Source organism: Pollachius pollachius (genome assembly GCF_949987615.1).
Source record: "Pollachius pollachius genome assembly, chromosome: 2".
Classification (NCBI taxonomy): Eukaryota; Metazoa; Chordata; class Actinopteri; order Gadiformes; family Gadidae; genus Pollachius; species Pollachius pollachius.
Window position 1 is genome coordinate 50,839,653 of NC_136935.1, and position 17,500 is coordinate 50,857,152.

The window sequence follows — 17,500 nt, forward strand, 5'->3', positions numbered from 1 at the left end:
GTTGCCGCTCTGTTCTAGCGTTAGCTCATTAGCGCCTCCCCCTTATTAACACGTTCTCAGTCCTCTGGTCCTGCAACGCTTGACGGATCAGTTCAGCTCCGTTGCTCGCCCTGTTTAATGAATCCTCTTAGTTAGGCTCTTAAGATGCAGCAATGTTCGGTGTACAATTCACACGTAGAATACATGAATGTACATATATTATTATCCCAATATCCCCAGAATTATTCTCTCTCAGGATTATCAAAATTATCACAATATCACCAACATAACAATACTCCTGTATCACATACTACTCCTTGTATCACATACTCATTTTCAACCGTGAATATGAGTATGTGATACAATGTGTACATTACATTGCCAAGCCCTCCCTTGCTCCATGCCAGAGAAGAGATCAACACAGCAGTGACAAAAGATCTGAAGTTCAAAATGGGTGAGAGAGAGAGAGAGAGAGAGAGAGAGAGAGGGAAAGAGAGAGAGAGAGAGAGAGAGAGATAGAGAGTGAGAGAGAGAGAGAGAGAGAGAGAGAGAGAGAGAGAGAGAGAGAGAGAATCATCCTCCGATTTGGGTTTGCTAGGAGATCAGTGAATATATGGAATGTTCTTCTGATCTCAGGTGGGCCCATAATAACCAGGTATTACGCACATGTGGAAATAAACCCCTTTTTTGGTACCCTGGAATTCTGGTTACTAGCCTACTTCAATACATTATAGGGTGTTAATCATAAGAGTTCCTACAATTGTATAACTGTATAGGCTACTTAACGTCTTTTGTAGCAAGTATTGCAAAACATTAAATAAATCAGTTCAATGATCACATGAACCCGCTATTGCTGAGCGCGCAGACTCACCAGTGCGCGCTCAGCGCGCGTCATCATCTTTGGGTTGGCAGAGCTTCGCCACTTCTCACATGGTCGATGCCAAGTAGGCTTCACCACACACCGCACTCCATCACTTCGCGGCGATGGATCCGGGGCGAAGTTAACTTCACTCTTAAATAACTAAAATGGATAAAAACGGTTTTTTATTTTACAAACAGAAGAAGAAGCCGTGCGAGGATTCAGCACACTGGACAGCTCTTCCCTTCTTGTACTCCCAACAACTTTGCGTCATGAATGCGTAATGACCTCAAATTCGCCCGTTTTGGGAACTTTCTCTCGCGGCTCTTGGGAATGTCGTCCACGGCGGGACGTCTCGAGATGAGATGAACGTCACGGAGCTCCTCTTGGAGCTTGTCCTCATGGTGGTAGCGGTGGTCTCGCTGGTCTCAAACCTCTCGGTGCTGCTCTGTTTCCTCCAGAGCGCGGACATCCGCGCCCACGTGCCGGGTATACTGGTCCTCAACCTCTCCTCCTCCAACATCCTGCTCACCCTCATCAACATGCCGGCCACCTTCGTGGGGGTGGCCACCCGGGAGAACCCATTTGGGGACGCCTACTGTAAGGCCGTGAGCTTCTCGGAGACCTTCCTCACCTCCAACGGGATGCTCTCCATGGCGGCTCTGAGCGTGGACCGGTGGGTCGCGGTGGTCTTCCCTCTCAGCTACTCCACCAGGATGGGACCGAGGGAGGCTTTCATCATAATTGCGTATTCGTGGCTGCACTCCGCAGCCTTCTCCCTCTCGGAGCTGGTTATGTCCTGGGGCGGATACAGCCACACCTACGCCTCGTGCACGCTGCACTATGGCGGGAAGAGGGACGGCAACAGCGGCACCGTGGGACCCTCGCAGCTGGGCGCCTTCGCGGCGTTCACCGCGGTGCTGCACGGTAGCGGCTTTCTGCTGTGCCTCACCGTCATGACCATCTCCTACCTGAAGGTCCTGAGGGTGGCCAGGTTCCACTGTAAGAGGATAGATGTCATCACGGTGCAGACGCTGCTGCTGTTGGTGGATATTCAGCCCAGGTAAAGGGAGACACTCGGTCAATGGTAACGTCCAGGGCCGTTACTAGCTTTTTGGGGACTCTATGCAGAATGTTGTTTAGGGGCCCCGCATTTCTGAATCTATGCTGGGGGATTACAAACTCTCTAAGGGCGGAATAAGTTTTACATTTAAATGCATCAATCAAATGCACTTTAAAGGGTGTTGCCGGATGCCTAGAACCAGGTTAATTGTTGACAATTTCTATGTCAGGATGGGCCTCAGTCTCAAAGTCTATGACCATGCCTAGTGGCGAATAAAAACCAAATTGAAACATGAGGACTAGTTTTAATTTTTTTGTGGCACTATTTGAGAAAACAACCTAGCCAGGGCTTGTATGCGCTAACCAAAAAAAAGAATCAGCTCTAAGAGCTGCTAATCACTGGTTTTGTACAGAATGGATGTCAATGGCCCGCCAACTGACACATAAAGTAACACGCCTGCACCACGAAAGGGGTTAAGTTGAACTAAATTCATGGCTTATTTACACCTCCACATTGACGATAGCAAGAATGAACCTGGGGTCAAATCCTTTAAGAGGAAAAGAGCCAAGAATTCAAACCAATAATCTGAAGTTGTCCTCCGCAATTTAAACCCACGCTAAATGACGATCAATGGGAAACACTGGGGCTCCCCGACATCCCGAACTTCTGACCAAATAAAAGGCTGGAATGGAAGATTTGGGGCCCCCTTGTGTCTTTGGGGCCCTATGCAGAAGCATTGTCCGCATATAGCCAGAAACGGCCCTGGGAATGCCAGTTGATAGAGCATGTCCAAGGATAGGTGGAGCTGACTTTCTCACTGTTCTCCCTCTCTCTCTCTCTCTCTCTCTCTCTCTCTCTCTCTCTACAGTGTTAAAGAAAGATGTCTGGCGGAGCAAAGGAAGAGGAGTCATCGTGCCTCTAAAAAGATTTGCCTCTTCATCGGGTCTTTTATAGTGTGCTTCGCTCCCTATGTGATAACAAGGTAACTGCTACGGGAATCTACATTACATTACATCACACACCCATTAGACATCGGTGTCATGTATCCTTACACACACCCGTGTGTAAGGATGTGCATGTAACACATGCACACACACACACACACACACACACACATGCACACATACACACACAGGTGGTCAACAATATGCATTGTTATTGTGACGTTGCATACTTGTAACAATCTTACACTGTCTTGTAACATTTTTACAAGTTACACTCAACAGGTGCCGTTAAGGGCCCCCTAAGGCATGGGAATAACATACATACTGTTGACTATCCATTGCATACATAACAATTGCTAAGTCGTTTTTCATGAAGCTTTAATCCGATTGGGTGTTGAATGGAGCAGCAGGGCACTAAGAATCTTCAGCCATCTTGCTCAAGGGTCTAAAGGCTGCGTACATTAGTGATCAAACCCTCAATAGCCACCTCACCACGCCGCCACTAAGAACTCAATGAATCCCCAAAGGTTCTCTTACAGATTAAAGCGGAGACCTCTCTCTTGCAAAAGTTAAAATATGTACTCTGTAATGACGCATGTATACGATGCTGGATGCCACTTCTACACATGGCACTTTAGACCACTCTACACTTTATTATTGTGTTGTTATCTTGTGCGTGTGCATGCGTATGTGTGTGTGGGTGTGTGTGTTTATTAATTATTGAGCTTTGGGTGTGTTAGTGAACGTCAATGGTGGGTCTACCAAAAAATATTCATTAACTTGTGGTGGTGAAGCAAATCAATATGAAATAGAGGGTCCGTCACAGTGTCACTATCAGCCCAGGGGTCCCTGGCCTGGAACACGTTGAAGACCTCTGGATCACCTCTGTGATGACCTTGAATAACCTCTTTACAGAGGTTATTGTTTCTAAATAAATATACTTCAGTTAAACTTTCTGTGTGGCCTCCCCTTTTTGTCATGAACTACAAGCTAGTTCATGACAAAGTGTATGACCCACATATACAGGATACAGTCAAACCAGGTCTTACATTTGTTTACATTTAAGGGATTTTGCTGACGCTTTTATTCATTCACACACTACATTTACATTTACATTTAGGGCATTTAGCAGACACTTTTAACTAAAGCGACTTACAATAAGTACATTTGTCATAAGAAGTGAAACAATATATCACTGTTGGTACAGTAAAGCTGTTCTTAGAACCAAGTGCCAGTATTAACAATCGCTAGGTTAACTCATTCCCCGTACACACCACCAGCCAAGCTCGTCGGGAGCAGTCAGGGTGAGGCGTCTCGCTCAGGGACACCTCGACGCTCCGCTAGGAGGAGCCGGGGATCGAACCAGCAACCTTCGGGTGACCAGCCGACCGGCTCCGCCTCCTGAGCCACGTGCCGTCCCCCTTTCAGCTCTCTACCTTCTCCGTCCCCAGGATCGCCCAGCTGGTGCCCCAGGTCCACATCCCTCGTCCGTGGGGCATCACTGCCAAGTGCCTGGCCTACGCCAAGGCGGCCAGCGACCCCTTCGTCTACTCGCTGCTCCGCCAGCAGTACCGTACCGCCCTGGTCGGCATCAGCCACCGCATCCTGAGACGGGACCGCTACTCTTTCTCCACCCACAGCGCCAGCAGCATGACGGACGTGGACGGGGGGACCAGAGGCCCCTGAGCAGCGTCTCCTGAAGGGTGGACGCCTTTAGGGTTTGGTTTGGGGGTTGGCATAGCTAGGGAGGTAGAGAGGGTTTGACTGGTAACCGGAAGGTTGCTAGTTCGATCCCCCGGCTCCTCCTATCTGAGTGCCGAAGGTGTCCCTGAGCGAGACGCCCCCCCCTGACTGCTCCTGACGAGCTGGCTGTGCATTGTTGACTCCGCTGTCGGTGTGTGAGTGGTTTGTAAGTCACTCTGGATAATATTGGATGGTTGGGAGGGATGATGTGTCTCTTGGTGAAGTACATGCTGTGTGTTGGCACGTTACGACCTGAATGAACTGGTTTGACTCTGGAGCCACAAAGACTTCAGGTCTTAGTGCTCAATGGAGGTCTGATCTTCTTGCTGACTGTTCCTCACATTGCAGTCGCATGCTCTAGAAACACATTTGAAGTGGACTGGATCGGATTTGAGGCGATCAGATGTTCTGTCCACATCACGTCATGTATGTGTACAGCTTTTTTGTATTAAAGACATGTGTGTCATTTACCGTGACTCTTTTTTTTGTTTCATGCGTAAAGTTCATAACTTCGATCACCCCTAACGTCAAACAAAACTCAAATGAACGCGCTTATCCCACCCTCAACATGAACCTTCCCTCCCCAGCGCTCTTGCCCGAGTGTTCCCATTTGCTGTGTAACATGATCGCTGCAGATGCAAAGCCATAATTCTATGCAGAGCCACACATCTGTCGGCGAAGGGATGCTCCGCGAAAACAAAGGAACGAGGTATCCGCTGGTGGTTAATTGCAGGAGGGAAGTTGGAGGTCCACACGCAGACTGGACTCAGTGCCACATCGCAAACCCCTGCTCGGCTGCGTAATACTGCAACATGCATTTCGCACAAATCGTGCTCTTTCTTTCGCTCACTCAATGTTTGTGCGCCCCACCGCAGCACTGCGGGACGGGAGACAACGTGGGTAAGGTCAACTCACTTTAAAGATTTTGAATTTGGAAAAAGTACTTTTAAAGGCATTACAAGTAGGTGCTTACACGGCGATAAGGTTGCATGTCTGGTATCCGCTGCTTTGTGCTGTAAAGTTGTTAGAATGAGCCGAATGCATCGTTTTTTACATACTGTATAACACAGTTCCGAGTTAATTTCGGCGCATGTTGCCTCGCTGTCATGCATTGATCGTCGTTTGCCATGAAAGTCTGCGTTTGTCAAAAACGAATCCAGCTTTTTGGATGTTGTTGTGAACACGTTGGACGTATTAGTTACATCCATTTACTCACTAAAGCTGTTCGCGAAGTATGTTGTTAGTTATCTTATCCCTGTCCGGCTTGGCTGTTGTTACGCTTGAATCTGTCGCCCCCTAGCGGATCTTATCCTCCCTGCCTGAAGGGACAGATGTTGGTGGCTCTACTGATTTGCCATTTTTGCTATTTTCTTTTTCCACAGGACCATGCAGTAACAATGGAGCAGTTGAGGAAAAACGTAGGTTCTATTAAAAATCCATTAATCTAAGTATTTATCAGTGGCATCGAATGAATGATAGGCGATACATAATGTACCTATAACAAGTTATGTAAAATTGTCAAATTTATCAATGTTCTTTCAAGATTGCTTGTTATTAAACATAACTACATGAAGGTAGTGGTATCACATAAATTACCGTAAACGTATTTACACAAATTGTCAATAATATACAAATTAATGTAATCTGATAATCAAATCCAAATCGGTTATCCTAGCAACTGTTTGTGCTTGGCACTTGGTTCTATGAACATCCTTACTGTAACGACAGCGATATATTGTTGTTTCTCTTTCTTCTGAATAAATGTAATTATTGTGAGTCTCTTTGGATAAAAGCGTCTGCTTAATGCCCTAAATGTAATTGTAAACAACTATCTAAACCTTTTTTCCCACAGCTAAATGCACAGAGCTGAACCTGGGCTACTGCAATAACATGGAGTACTCCAGGTGGGTCCCACACACACTGATATAGACACTAATAACTACACATCATACACACTGATATACACACGAATAACAACACTTCACACACACTAATGAGCTACGTCTGCTCATGACACAGGCTGTGTTCCATAATTCACCCCTTCATGCACACATTCACACACCGACGGCGGTGTCAGCCACGCAGGGCGACAGCCAGCTCGTCGAGGCAGTCGGGGTGAGGCGTCTCGCTCAGGTACACCTCGACACTCCGCTAGGAGGAGCCGGGGATCGAACCAGCAACCTTCCGGTTACCAGCCGACCTGCCCTACCTCCTGAGCCGCGTGCCGCCCCAATGCACCCCCCTCCCTACCCCTCCCCCTCCCTCCCTCCCCAGTACAGGACCATCTAGCCCAACCTACTGGGCCACATGCCCCCCTAATGCCCCCCTAATGCCTCCCCCTTCCTCCCCCCCAACAGGACCATCCACCCCAACATCCTGGGCCACAAGCCCCCCTAATGCCCCCCTAATGCCTCCCCCTTCCTCCCCCCCAACAGGACCATCTACCCCAACATCCTGGGCCACCGCACCCAGCTGGACGCCGAGTCGGGGCCGGAGTACCTCCTGCTGACGGTGGTCCACGGCCTGCTGAACGCAGAGTGCTCGCCGGACATCCAGATGGTGGGCTGCTCCGTGCTGGCTCCCCGTTGCCAGGGCGACCGCGCCGTCAAGCCCTGCCGCAGCACGTGCGAGGAGCTGCGGCGGCACTGCGGCCACGCCTTCGAGTCCATCGACATGGCCTGGCCCTACTTCCTGGATTGCGACCGCTTCTTCGCCAGCAAGGAGGAGGGCTGCTACGACCCGCTGGCCGGGCTGAAAGGTTGCTAGCCTAACCCGGTGTGATAACAGGATAAAGACCAATAGATCAAATCAATCTCGCTCTCTAAGTGTGTGGAATGCACGCAGTCAAATATGTGCGATAAGAAATAGCAGCAAAAAGGTTTGCAGCACGATATAGTGGGCAGGTATGGTGATATAACCATGAGGTGTTGCGTCAACACCTCATGGCAACACCCCCCCCACCCCTCTTAAGCACTAGTGTATGTTGTACGTTCTGGAACTAAAAAATAGTACTTAGCATTTGGTAGCATCTTATCCTAGCTATCTTTGTTGTCTACGGGGAATTGTTTAACCTAGTGATTGTTAGTGTTTGTTCTAAGAACATCCTTACTGTACCGACAGAGATATATTGTTGTTTCTCTTTCTTCTGACAAATGTACTTATTGTACATTGCATCTCCTCCTCCTCTTTACCTTACCTTCTCTCTCTTCTCCTCTCTTTAACTTTTCTCATGTCTTTGCTCCTCCTCCTCCTCCTCCTCCTCCTTCTCCTCCCTCCTCCCTCCTCCTCCCCCCCTCCTTCCAGCCAGACAGGAGCAGTCGTTCGCCAGCCTGTCCCCAGAGGAGCCCAGCACCATCATCCAGTTCACCTACACCACCAACGGCCAGATGTACGGCCTGCTGAAGAGGACCGCCGCCAAGTGCCCCCACATCGCCCAGGTCTACAGCCTGGGCCGCAGCACCGAGGGCCGCGACCTGCTGGCCATCGAGTTCTCCCGTAACCCCGGGCAACACGAGCTCAGTGAGTCCGGACCTAGTCGCCGCGGTAACAGACATAAAGGGGGTTTTTTGGAAAAAATTGGGGACCCCTTGATTGACACTTGTGGGGGGACTCCGGATAAATTCTAAAAATATTACTTTTCACGTAGAATATGTGTTGTAAAAGCTTACTATGTCCAGTAACCCTTAGTCAAAATGCGCAACATTTATTCACACATATGAACGGGCTCCAGAGAAATATGGTTGTTGTTTATTTGTTGATTCTTCTTCTTCCTTCCTGTTCCCCTCGCCCCCTCCCAGTGAAGCCTGAGATTAAGCTAATGGGCAACACAGATGTTCTTATCTTAGTGTCCACTGTCTTCATCTCCCCGACCGACCTGACGTCTCTCCCCCTCAACCTACTCCCCCGACCCTGCCCCGCCTCACCCGTCTCTGGTCTCTCACCATCTCCCTTCCTGTTCTCACTCCTTCCCAGTGGAGCCGGAGATCAAGCTGGTGGGCAACATGCACGGTAACGAAGTGCTGGGCCGCCAGCTGCTCATCTACCTGGCCCAGTACCTGTGCTCCGAGTACACGCTGGGCAACGAGCGCGTGCAGGCGCTGGTCAACACCACACGCATCCACATCCTGGCCTCCATGAACCCCGACGGCTACGAGCTGGCGGCCGCCGAGGTAGAGGATAGCAGCGACTGGGACCCCAACCACCAGGAAGTAAATACTGTTAAGATTGAGGAAAAAAAAAGAAAGATCAACCTTCCATTATCCGCCTCTGTCCCGCATGGCTTGTCTGCTCCGTCTGTCTGTCTGACTGTCTTAAAGGGGACATGTTATACCACCAGGTGTGAGTGTGATTAGCCTTACAAGCCTTTTTGAAAAATCTGCCCCATATGGCATCACTAGTGGGCGTGTCCACCTAGATCTGTGCTGGATAGATGAGCAATGTTTACTTCAGTCCAATGGTTAGGCTGGTAGACTGCTCTATCCAGCACAGATCTAGGTGGACACGCCCACTAGTGATGTCACATGGGGCAGATTTTCAAAACGGTTGTAAGGTTAATCCCACTCACACCTGGTGGCGTAATATGTCCCCTTTAAGACAGACAGACATCTCTCTGTCTAGCTAACCTGAACTCAGGGACCCCTCATCCAACTGAACCCTCTGAGGAAATGTGACCACTATCGCCCCCTGCTGAATCTGTTCATAATTTCCATTTCCATCATTTGTTTTTCCAGTTGGGATTTCCGGATCTTTTTGGTGATGCATGCAGTGCATTTGGGACTTTTCCAATTCCTATTCCTATCCTTTCCTGTTCATTCAACGTCATGTCAGTCTGACATAACCTTCAAATTTTTGTACGTTTAAAAGGGCCTCAGATGTTACCCTTACATCTTAGCACACCTCTGCATACAGAAAGATATTGGAATGATCTTCTGTATGCAAAGATTTATATTAAAGACAGCTGCATAGCAATATTTAATAGAATGCAAAGTGAATTTGATATTGCTTGCTAAAATTTGATTGACAAATATTTTCTACAAAAATATTTATAATGCAATGCACTGAATGTTTTTTGAGTTTAGCCACTGATAGACATTGATGCATGGTCTGTCTGTCTGTCTGGTTTTCTTAATAAACTGCTTTGGTAGTTTATTAAGCAATTGTATAAAGCAATAAGTAATGTGTGAAGAAAAGTCACATCTGAGAGAAAAATACATTTGTCTAAGACATATATATTATGACATATATATTTTACAAATGTATTTCCACTGATTTGCATTAGTTTCTTTGCCATATTTTTATGAATGTGAAATATGAGACAAATATATAAAATCTATCTTTGCACAATAGTTGTTGGATAGATTGGACATTAAATAAATGTGTATGATATTACACATTTGTAAGGTTGTGTCTTAACTGCCACAACATCGGATACATGGTCATCATCTTTGACATCTTAACATTTTTACTCAATTCAATTTACTCATTTAACTCCTCAATTTACTCATATTCATACTGAATTCATATGTTTTCCTAAAATTAAATAACCACTAATGTCTAACAGCCAGCGTGTTAAGCTCTGTATTAACAGTGCTAGCTGGCGTGTGTAGCTCAGTGCTAACAGTGCTATCTGGCGTGTGTAGCTCAGTGCTTACAGTGCTATCTGGCCTATGTACCTCTGTATTAGCAGTGCTAGCTGGTATGTAGCTCTATGTTAACATTGCTAGCTGGCCTATTTAGCTCAGTGCTAACAGTGCTAGCTGGCCTTTGTAGCTCTGTATTATCAGTGATAGCTGGTGCATGTAGCTCTTTATTAAGAGTGCTATTAGGCATATGTAGCTCTGTGTTAACAGTGCTAGCTGGTATGTAGCCCAGTGCATAAAGTGTTAGCTGGTATGGAGCTCAGTGCTAACAGTGCTAGCTGACCTATGTAGCTCTGTGTTAACAGTGCTAGCTGGTATGTAGCTCAGTGCTAACAGTGCTAGCTGGCCTATTTAATTCAGTGCTAACAGTGCTAGCTGGCCTATTTAGCTCAGTGCTAACAGTGCTAGCTGGTAGGTAGCTCTGTATTAACAGTGCTAGCTGGCCTATGTAGCTCTGTATTAACTGTGCTAGCTGGCCCATGTAGCTCTTTATTAACAGTGTTAGCTGGCCCATGTAGCTCTGTATTAACAGTGCTAGCTGGTAGGTAGCTCTGTATTAACAGTGCTAGCTGGCATGTAGCTCAGTGCTAACAGTGCTAGCTGGCTGAACTCCTCAGGGCCCACTAATGAACGGATGGACCAACGGACGCGGCAACGCTCAGAACATCGACCTGAACCGGAACTTTCCGGACCTGACCTCGGTCCTGTACCGCAACCGGCGCAGCCGACACTACCGCACCGACCACATCCCCATCCCCGACTCATTCTGGTTCGGGAAGGTGACCAAGCTACTCCATTCTCAAAAAAATGTTTTTTTAAGCATATATATTCACACTAGATGTTATATATTTTAGATTCTATCTATCTGTCTATCTATCTATCTATCTATCTATCTGTCTGTCTGTCTGTCTGTCTGTCTGTCTGTCTGTCTGTCTGTCTGTCTGTCTGTCTGTCTGTCTATGATTATATGATTATTAATACTATTATCATTATATTGTTGTTCTTATTTACATATATATATATATATATATATATATATATATATATATATATATATATATATATATATATATATATATATATATATATATATATATATATATATATTGCAAGCTGGCAATATGCATAATTATATGTTTTATTAATAGGCCTACTTTATTTAACCTTATTACTGTTATTATACCTATATTAATAGTTATACTGTTGTGGCTGCTGTTTTTGTTATTATAAGTAGTCATTATTATAATCATTAATATTGTAATTAATAATAATAATAATTAATATTTAAATATTATGTTATATTATATTATCATAATTATTATTATCAGTCGTAGCATGTATTCTGGAACGCTAACTAATAAAAGTCTTATTTTTCATATTTTTTCCTCGCTGGCCTGTAGGTGGCGCCAGAGACCTATGCAGTGATGAAGTGGATCCGCGCCATTCCATTCGTACAGTCCGCCAGCCTCCACGGCGGGGAGCTCGTTATCTCGTATCCGTTTGACTTCTCGCGACACCCGCAGGAGGAGAGGATGTTCTCCGCGACTCCAGATGAACTGGTGGGCGGGGCAGGCAAATATAGTCTAGAACATACTGAAAATATCCCAGATAGAGAGGGGGGCAGTTAAGGTCTGGATGGGGCAACGGTAGATAAATTAAATTAGACAAAATCTGACAAAAAGTTTGCTACAAACACAGACACGCACATGTTAATTGTTGTTATGGGTCAATTTGTGCATTGTTTTTCTTCCTTAACAATTTTACATTAATCGATATTGCTTTTTTCCCACAAAAACACAAGATTTCAAAACCAAACAAATATAAAAAGCGTTCCCATTCCCTCCCACTGCCCTCCCTGTGCCGGTGGTGACCCCCCAGTCCTTCAAACACCTGGCCCGAACCTACGCGGACTCCCACGCCACCATGTCCAACAACGACACGGACCGGTGTGGGGCATCCTTCTACCGGAACGGGGGCATCATCAACGGGGCCTTATGGTACAGCTTCGCGGGCGGTGAGTGACCGGACCATCTGCCCTGAAGCACAGCACATCCGAATCCGAGCTACTTTTATTACATCTTATTGTACAAGTACCCAAGAGTATAATTTTTAGGCTTGGCTTAGAATGTGTCTGCACATGTCTGAGAGTCATTCAGAACCGAGATATGAAGGATTGTTGTTGTGGAACTATTAATCTTACTATGATATACAATTAAATTCAAATTATATTTACCTTGTTTATGTTATTACTATTCCATTTTAAAGTAATTGTATTCATTCTCCCCGCACCTAGAGATACCTACCTTCCTCTCTGTAATTGAGAGGTGTTAAGATAGTTTGTGTTTGAATTGCCACTGTAGCCTCAAAGTCTAATGCTAAGGCCATGCCAGTCGACTGACTTCTTTGTAGATTCCTTTGACTGTCTTGCAGCCTCGCAGACTTCACTTCCCCCATAGTATATTGCAGTTAAACATTGTAACCTTTGTATTAACTACCCGCAATGCAAAGTTTTCCTGTAAGAATCTTCTTCACCGATTGTCTCCTTGAATGCCTTCTTGGTAACTTTGCTGTCTTTATCTTCCCATGATCATGCTGTAAAACAAATCTAATATTTTGTGTCCTAAGCGTCTTAAAAACGAAATTATTCTCCATCAATTGTGCTCCTTCTCACAACCTCTGTTCTGGTCGCAGGTATGTCCGACTTCAACTACCTGCACACCAACTGCATGGAGATCACGGTGGAGCTTGGCTGCGATAAATTCCCCTCCGAGGCAGAGCTGTACCCCGAGTGGAAACGCAACAAGGAGGCTCTGCTCAGCTTCATGGAGTCGGTGAGTGTGCGAGGTCAACAGGTATTAGTTTGGTTTAGCAGTGTGACTGAGACGTCCCCTCCCCTCCCAGGTCCATCGGGGGATTAAGGGCGTGGTGAGGGACATGGACGGCTATGGGATCAAAGGAGCCACCATCGCCGTCAGGGGAATCAGGAAGGACGTGACCACAGGTAGACGCGCCCTCCTCGTCCTCCTCCTCTTCCTCCTCGTCCCCAGGTCACAGTATCGCCTGCCTCGGTGGAATCCTACCTGAGTTTGTCCTCATCTTGTGTTGCTATGTGTTCACACTGTTGATACGCGTGTAATGAGATACATTTACCTTTACATTCAGGGCATTTAGCAGACACTTTTATCCAAAGCGACTTACGATAAGTACATCTGTCAGAAGAAAGAGAAACAACAACATATCGTGGTCGGTACAGTCAGGAGGTTCATAGAACCAAGTGCCAAGCACCAACACCCGCTCTACAAACAGGAGGTAGAGCGGGGTGGCTGGTAACCTGAAGGTTGCTAGTTCGATCCCTGGCTCCTCCTAGCTGAGTGTCACGGTGTCCCTGAGCGAGACGCCTCCTGACGAGCTGGCTGTCGCCCTGCGCGGCCGACTCCGCCGTCGGTGTGTGAATGTGTGCATGAATGGGTGAATGTTAGGCAATATTGTAAAGCGCTTTGAGGGGCCACTGGTTAGAAAAGCGCCATATGAAGGCAGTCTGTTTACCTCTGTCCTCATCTCCGTGCCTGTGTCTTGTGACTTCCTCCAGCGGAGGACGGGGACTACTGGCGTCTCCTGAACCCCGGAATCCACATCCTGACGGCCACGGCCAAGGGCTACTCCCGGGTCTCCAAGCGCGTCCGCCTGCCCCACAACATGGTCAGGGCCGGGGTGGTCGACTTTGTCCTGAAAAAGGTGAAAGCTACACTATGTCATTTGTTTGTACGCCAGCACGTGGTTGTTTGGATGTCGCTTGTCTTGTGATTGTTGTCATGTTTGTTATAATGTTTGTTATATAAAATAAGTATAACTTGTTAGAATGTATCCATTTTAACTCTGATTTACTAGCACCAGAACAATGTTACAAGGGACCCTTAACAGGTGCCGTAGAGTGCCTCCTAAGGCATGGGATTAACAATGCATACCTTCGACTCTCCATTGCATACATAAAATTTGTCGTGTTTATAAGTAACTTTTTATCTACTGCTGCCATCGTGTTTGGTCAGAATCATTTAAAGTGCATGAAACCCATCCAACCGCTTCTTAATTAGCGTCGGTGTCTTTCCCGAAATCAATCTTCAACAATCAATATCGTCGGTAGAGTGGAAAGATATAAGAAAGTCTCAATTTGAATCAAAGGGATGACGGCAGCGACCGTTCAGCATCTCTGCTGTCCTCATCAGCACTCTCATCTACAACCTTGTTTATATTCCTTCCCTTCCTTTATCTGTGTCCTCCCTTCCTCCTCCCCTCCTCCTTCCCCTCTCCTTCCTCTTCCTTCCCCCCTCTCTCCTCCTCCATCCTCCCTCTCTTCCTCCCGTCCTCCCTTCCCCCCCTTTTCCTCTCTCCTCCCCTCCCTCCTCCCTCCTCCCTTCCTTCTCCGCCGTCCTTCATCCTTCCTCCTCCTCCCCTCCCCTCCTCCCTCCTCCCCCCCTCCTCTGCCTCCTCTCCCCTCCATCAGGTTCCGGTGGAGCCCGACATCGACGACCACTTCTTCCCAATGGCCGACTCCTGGGAGCGCTTCGACCCCTACAACCAGTTTGAGCGCTACGGGGCGGTGGAGCTCGGCGAGGGGGGCCTGGAGCGCCAGGAGAAGCCCTGGTGGTGGAACTACTTCTCCCAGTTCTCCTTCTCCCCCCCGACGTGGCTGCTGCGTAACGTCTAGACATCGGGCCCGACCAGAGAGAGAGAGAGAGAGAGAGAGAGAGGGGGAAACGCTTAACGCTAATGTAGCATTGTAGGCGCGACCGGTAATGGAGGAGGAGCGGATATTTGCTATTGAAGCGAGGGAGAGGGAACCATTACGGGCTACATGTATCACAGAGGAGGAGTAGTCGTCCCGTGTGCTTCACTGGCCGAATGGGAAACAGGCTAAATATAATTCCAATCCGAAACCTCGGCTTTAGCTCCGTTTTTTGCGTTTGCCGTTGCATTAAAAGCATCGCTTGGAAGTGAATGAATTAGACCCTGTAGAAATTATTTATAAAAGATCGACGACAAAGACAATGACGAGATGAACAGTGAGGCTTGGTTTTCTTTTGGTGGTCTAGGTGCTTTCTCTACAGGTGGTGTATTATCTTCAGACTAGTGTACTTCTCAGTGTCTAGAGCGAAATGGTTTAGAACGTGCCTATGTGCGGCTTGTCTTTGCCATGTATTCGCCTTTCGTAATATCCCCTGACATCAGGAGTTACCCTGTGGTTTTCAAGGATGACAAATCCACAAAGTCCACATCCACATAAATCCACATCCACATAATATCCACATTCTCATTAACAAGAAAGTATGATTTTCCAACCACTTTGCTGTAGGTTTAAATGTTCGTCTTCATAGGTCACGTCCATAGCAATATGTCTTGGTAATGTATTCAAGGTCATGTCGAAGCACTACCTGTCAAATATATTACCAATAATATTATCTAACATCTCTAAATACAAAACACAGAAATCAAATGTTTTCCATTGTGTCTCATCTCACCTGTGTTTCTTGTTCAATTAAATGATGCTCTTAATAAATTATGTTCATCATTTAACTGGACAATTATCTTAAAACTTGTTATTGAGGCAGTTTAACTATTAAGTCACAAGATGGTGCTAAAGAACATATTTTTTGCTTGAAAGTAATGACCAAGACTCTATACACGCACGCTAACACATGGATACACGCATGCATTCACGCACATGCACACCATGCCTTCATAAGCGCACGCACACACACACGCTCACACACACACAAACGCTTACATACATAAGATCAAAAAGCTTTTTGCTGAAGAGACACATTGTTCCTTCAAATGCATAACGTGGTACTTTTAAGAACTTTTTTCTTCTAAACCCTCCCTATTTGAATAAAGCTGTGTGCTAGTATCCACTGGGCATTTAATACTTGAGTTATGAATCATCAATGAAGCAGAAGTAAGCAGCAGAGAAGGCTTTTTCATGCCAGCCGGGGGAAGTGAGCAAGGCTCCTGCACAAAGGACTCAAACATCATAATAGAGTATTAAAGTTAATGTTAAGTGTTTTCTCATAATGGATGATGGATGTGTGTGTGTGTGTGTGTGTGTGTGCGTGTATTTGCGTGTGCATGTGTGTGTGTTTTAAGTGCACACAAATGACATATATTTGGCATTTCTTTAAATTAGATTGAATCTAACTAGTGCAATTTTCTTTTTGCTGTGGATGGGGGGACGCTTAATTTTCCACTAAAGTAAATGCCCCCTGATCTAATTGTACAGGTAATTTGTGAAATAGGCGTCTGGGTTGTAATGAAGCTGTCTAATAAGTTGCAGGGGGACCCTCAATCACAGCCGTGTGACCCTATCCTGAAGCGTGTTTAAACAGGGTTCAACTAAGGAACATGCTGCCAGGCGAAAAAAAACAACTAGAAAACTGTTCCTTTTATTTTACAGCTGCTATTTATTTTCTGGTGAGAACATTTCTGCTTACTTTTAAATTGTAGAATGTTCCCACTAGTAAACTGCCACTGATATGTCAATAAGATATGATCAAACTGTATTTTTAAGATCCAATCAAGGATAAATCAAGAACCAAATCAAACATGTCAAATTAATGAATTTGGTTATTAAAATAGGCCTACAATTTATTTAGCCAGAACACAGGCATTTTTAAATTACAAATGTTACCCAGAGCAATGCACACAAATATGAAATATTTGAATTGACGCCACTAAAGTACACAATGAAATTATACTACACTTGTCAATTAATTGAAGTTTCATATCATATCTGTTACACTGATTAACAATCCCATCATTCACGCAACTTAACCAGCAGTAGTCACCGCTGAAACTGAGAACGCACCATTCAGAAAACCTATCTATCAGCCTTGGGGTGAATCGCGTGCCGTGCCAACCCTCTTCCTCTGTCCTGTCCATCTGCTGAGCGGTTTACAGCAAAGTGACCTGTGCTTGAACTGAAGAACATGTATTAATCCCCCGCATATGCATTACCCATCTGATAATTACATGGATGGAACCCTGGAACATGGATCACAATACGAATCAGGGCCTGAGGCAAATGCCAGCGGTGAACTGACTGGACAGCAGGATGGAGAATACTGAGGTTCAGCTTCAAATGTGTGGTTGCATTGCACAACACAAATTAATATATAGTGCATATAAAATTTATAATTATTTATACTTTGCTTATAAACTGGGAGCACACTCAACAGTTGAGGGTTGGATTATAGTCTCAGACCTAGGTGTCTGATAAACC

At 46.0% G+C, this 17,500-nt stretch overlaps 2 protein-coding genes across 4 annotated transcripts; both read left to right on the forward strand.

Annotated features, from left to right (window-relative positions):
* The first annotated feature begins 1,006 nt into the window (after positions 1 to 1,006).
* Positions 1,007 to 4,734, forward strand: gpr78a (G protein-coupled receptor 78a). The gene is made up of 3 exons (XM_079730731.1): positions 1,007 to 1,901; positions 2,770 to 2,883; positions 4,297 to 4,734. Exons 1-3 carry the CDS (start codon positions 1,204 to 1,206, stop codon positions 4,529 to 4,531), a joined length of 1,047 nt encoding a protein of 348 aa, XP_079586857.1. The 5' UTR covers positions 1,007 to 1,203; the 3' UTR covers positions 4,532 to 4,734.
* A 518-nt stretch (positions 4,735 to 5,252) lies between these two features.
* On the forward strand, positions 5,253 to 16,134 carry cpz (carboxypeptidase Z). 3 transcript variants are annotated; one of them, XM_079731048.1, is made up of 13 exons: positions 5,253 to 5,488; positions 5,971 to 6,006; positions 6,441 to 6,492; positions 7,024 to 7,346; positions 7,892 to 8,107; positions 8,561 to 8,796; positions 10,845 to 11,006; positions 11,628 to 11,786; positions 12,106 to 12,241; positions 12,919 to 13,058; positions 13,129 to 13,228; positions 13,817 to 13,962; positions 14,729 to 16,134. In XM_079731048.1, exons 1-13 carry the CDS (start codon positions 5,401 to 5,403, stop codon positions 14,930 to 14,932), a joined length of 1,998 nt encoding a protein of 665 aa, XP_079587174.1. In that variant the 5' UTR covers positions 5,253 to 5,400; the 3' UTR covers positions 14,933 to 16,134. The 3 variants fall into 3 exon arrangements, with proteins under 3 accessions (XP_079587174.1, XP_079587175.1, XP_079587176.1); XM_079731049.1 differs by having other exon boundaries at positions 8,561 to 8,757; XM_079731050.1 differs by having other exon boundaries at positions 5,284 to 5,297.
* Positions 16,135 to 17,500: the final 1,366 nt, after the last annotated feature.

Bases quoted from the DNA above. Each gene is read 5' to 3' on its own strand.
- cpz (XM_079731048.1), top strand. From the start codon at position 5,401: ATGCATTTCGCACAAATCGTGCTCTTTCTTTCGCTCACTCAATGTTTG. The intron at 6,493-7,023 runs GTGGGTCCCACA...CCCCCCCAACAG, and splicing joins AATAACATGGAGTACTCCAG to GACCATCTACCCCAACATCC. The intron at 13,963-14,728 runs GTGAAAGCTACA...CCCCTCCATCAG, and splicing joins TCGACTTTGTCCTGAAAAAG to GTTCCGGTGGAGCCCGACAT.
- gpr78a (XM_079730731.1), top strand. From the start codon at position 1,204: ATGAACGTCACGGAGCTCCTCTTGGAGCTTGTCCTCATGGTGGTAGCG. The intron at 1,902-2,769 runs GTAAAGGGAGAC...CTCTCTCTACAG, and splicing joins TTGGTGGATATTCAGCCCAG to TGTTAAAGAAAGATGTCTGG. The intron at 2,884-4,296 runs GTAACTGCTACG...CTCCGTCCCCAG, and splicing joins GCTCCCTATGTGATAACAAG to GATCGCCCAGCTGGTGCCCC.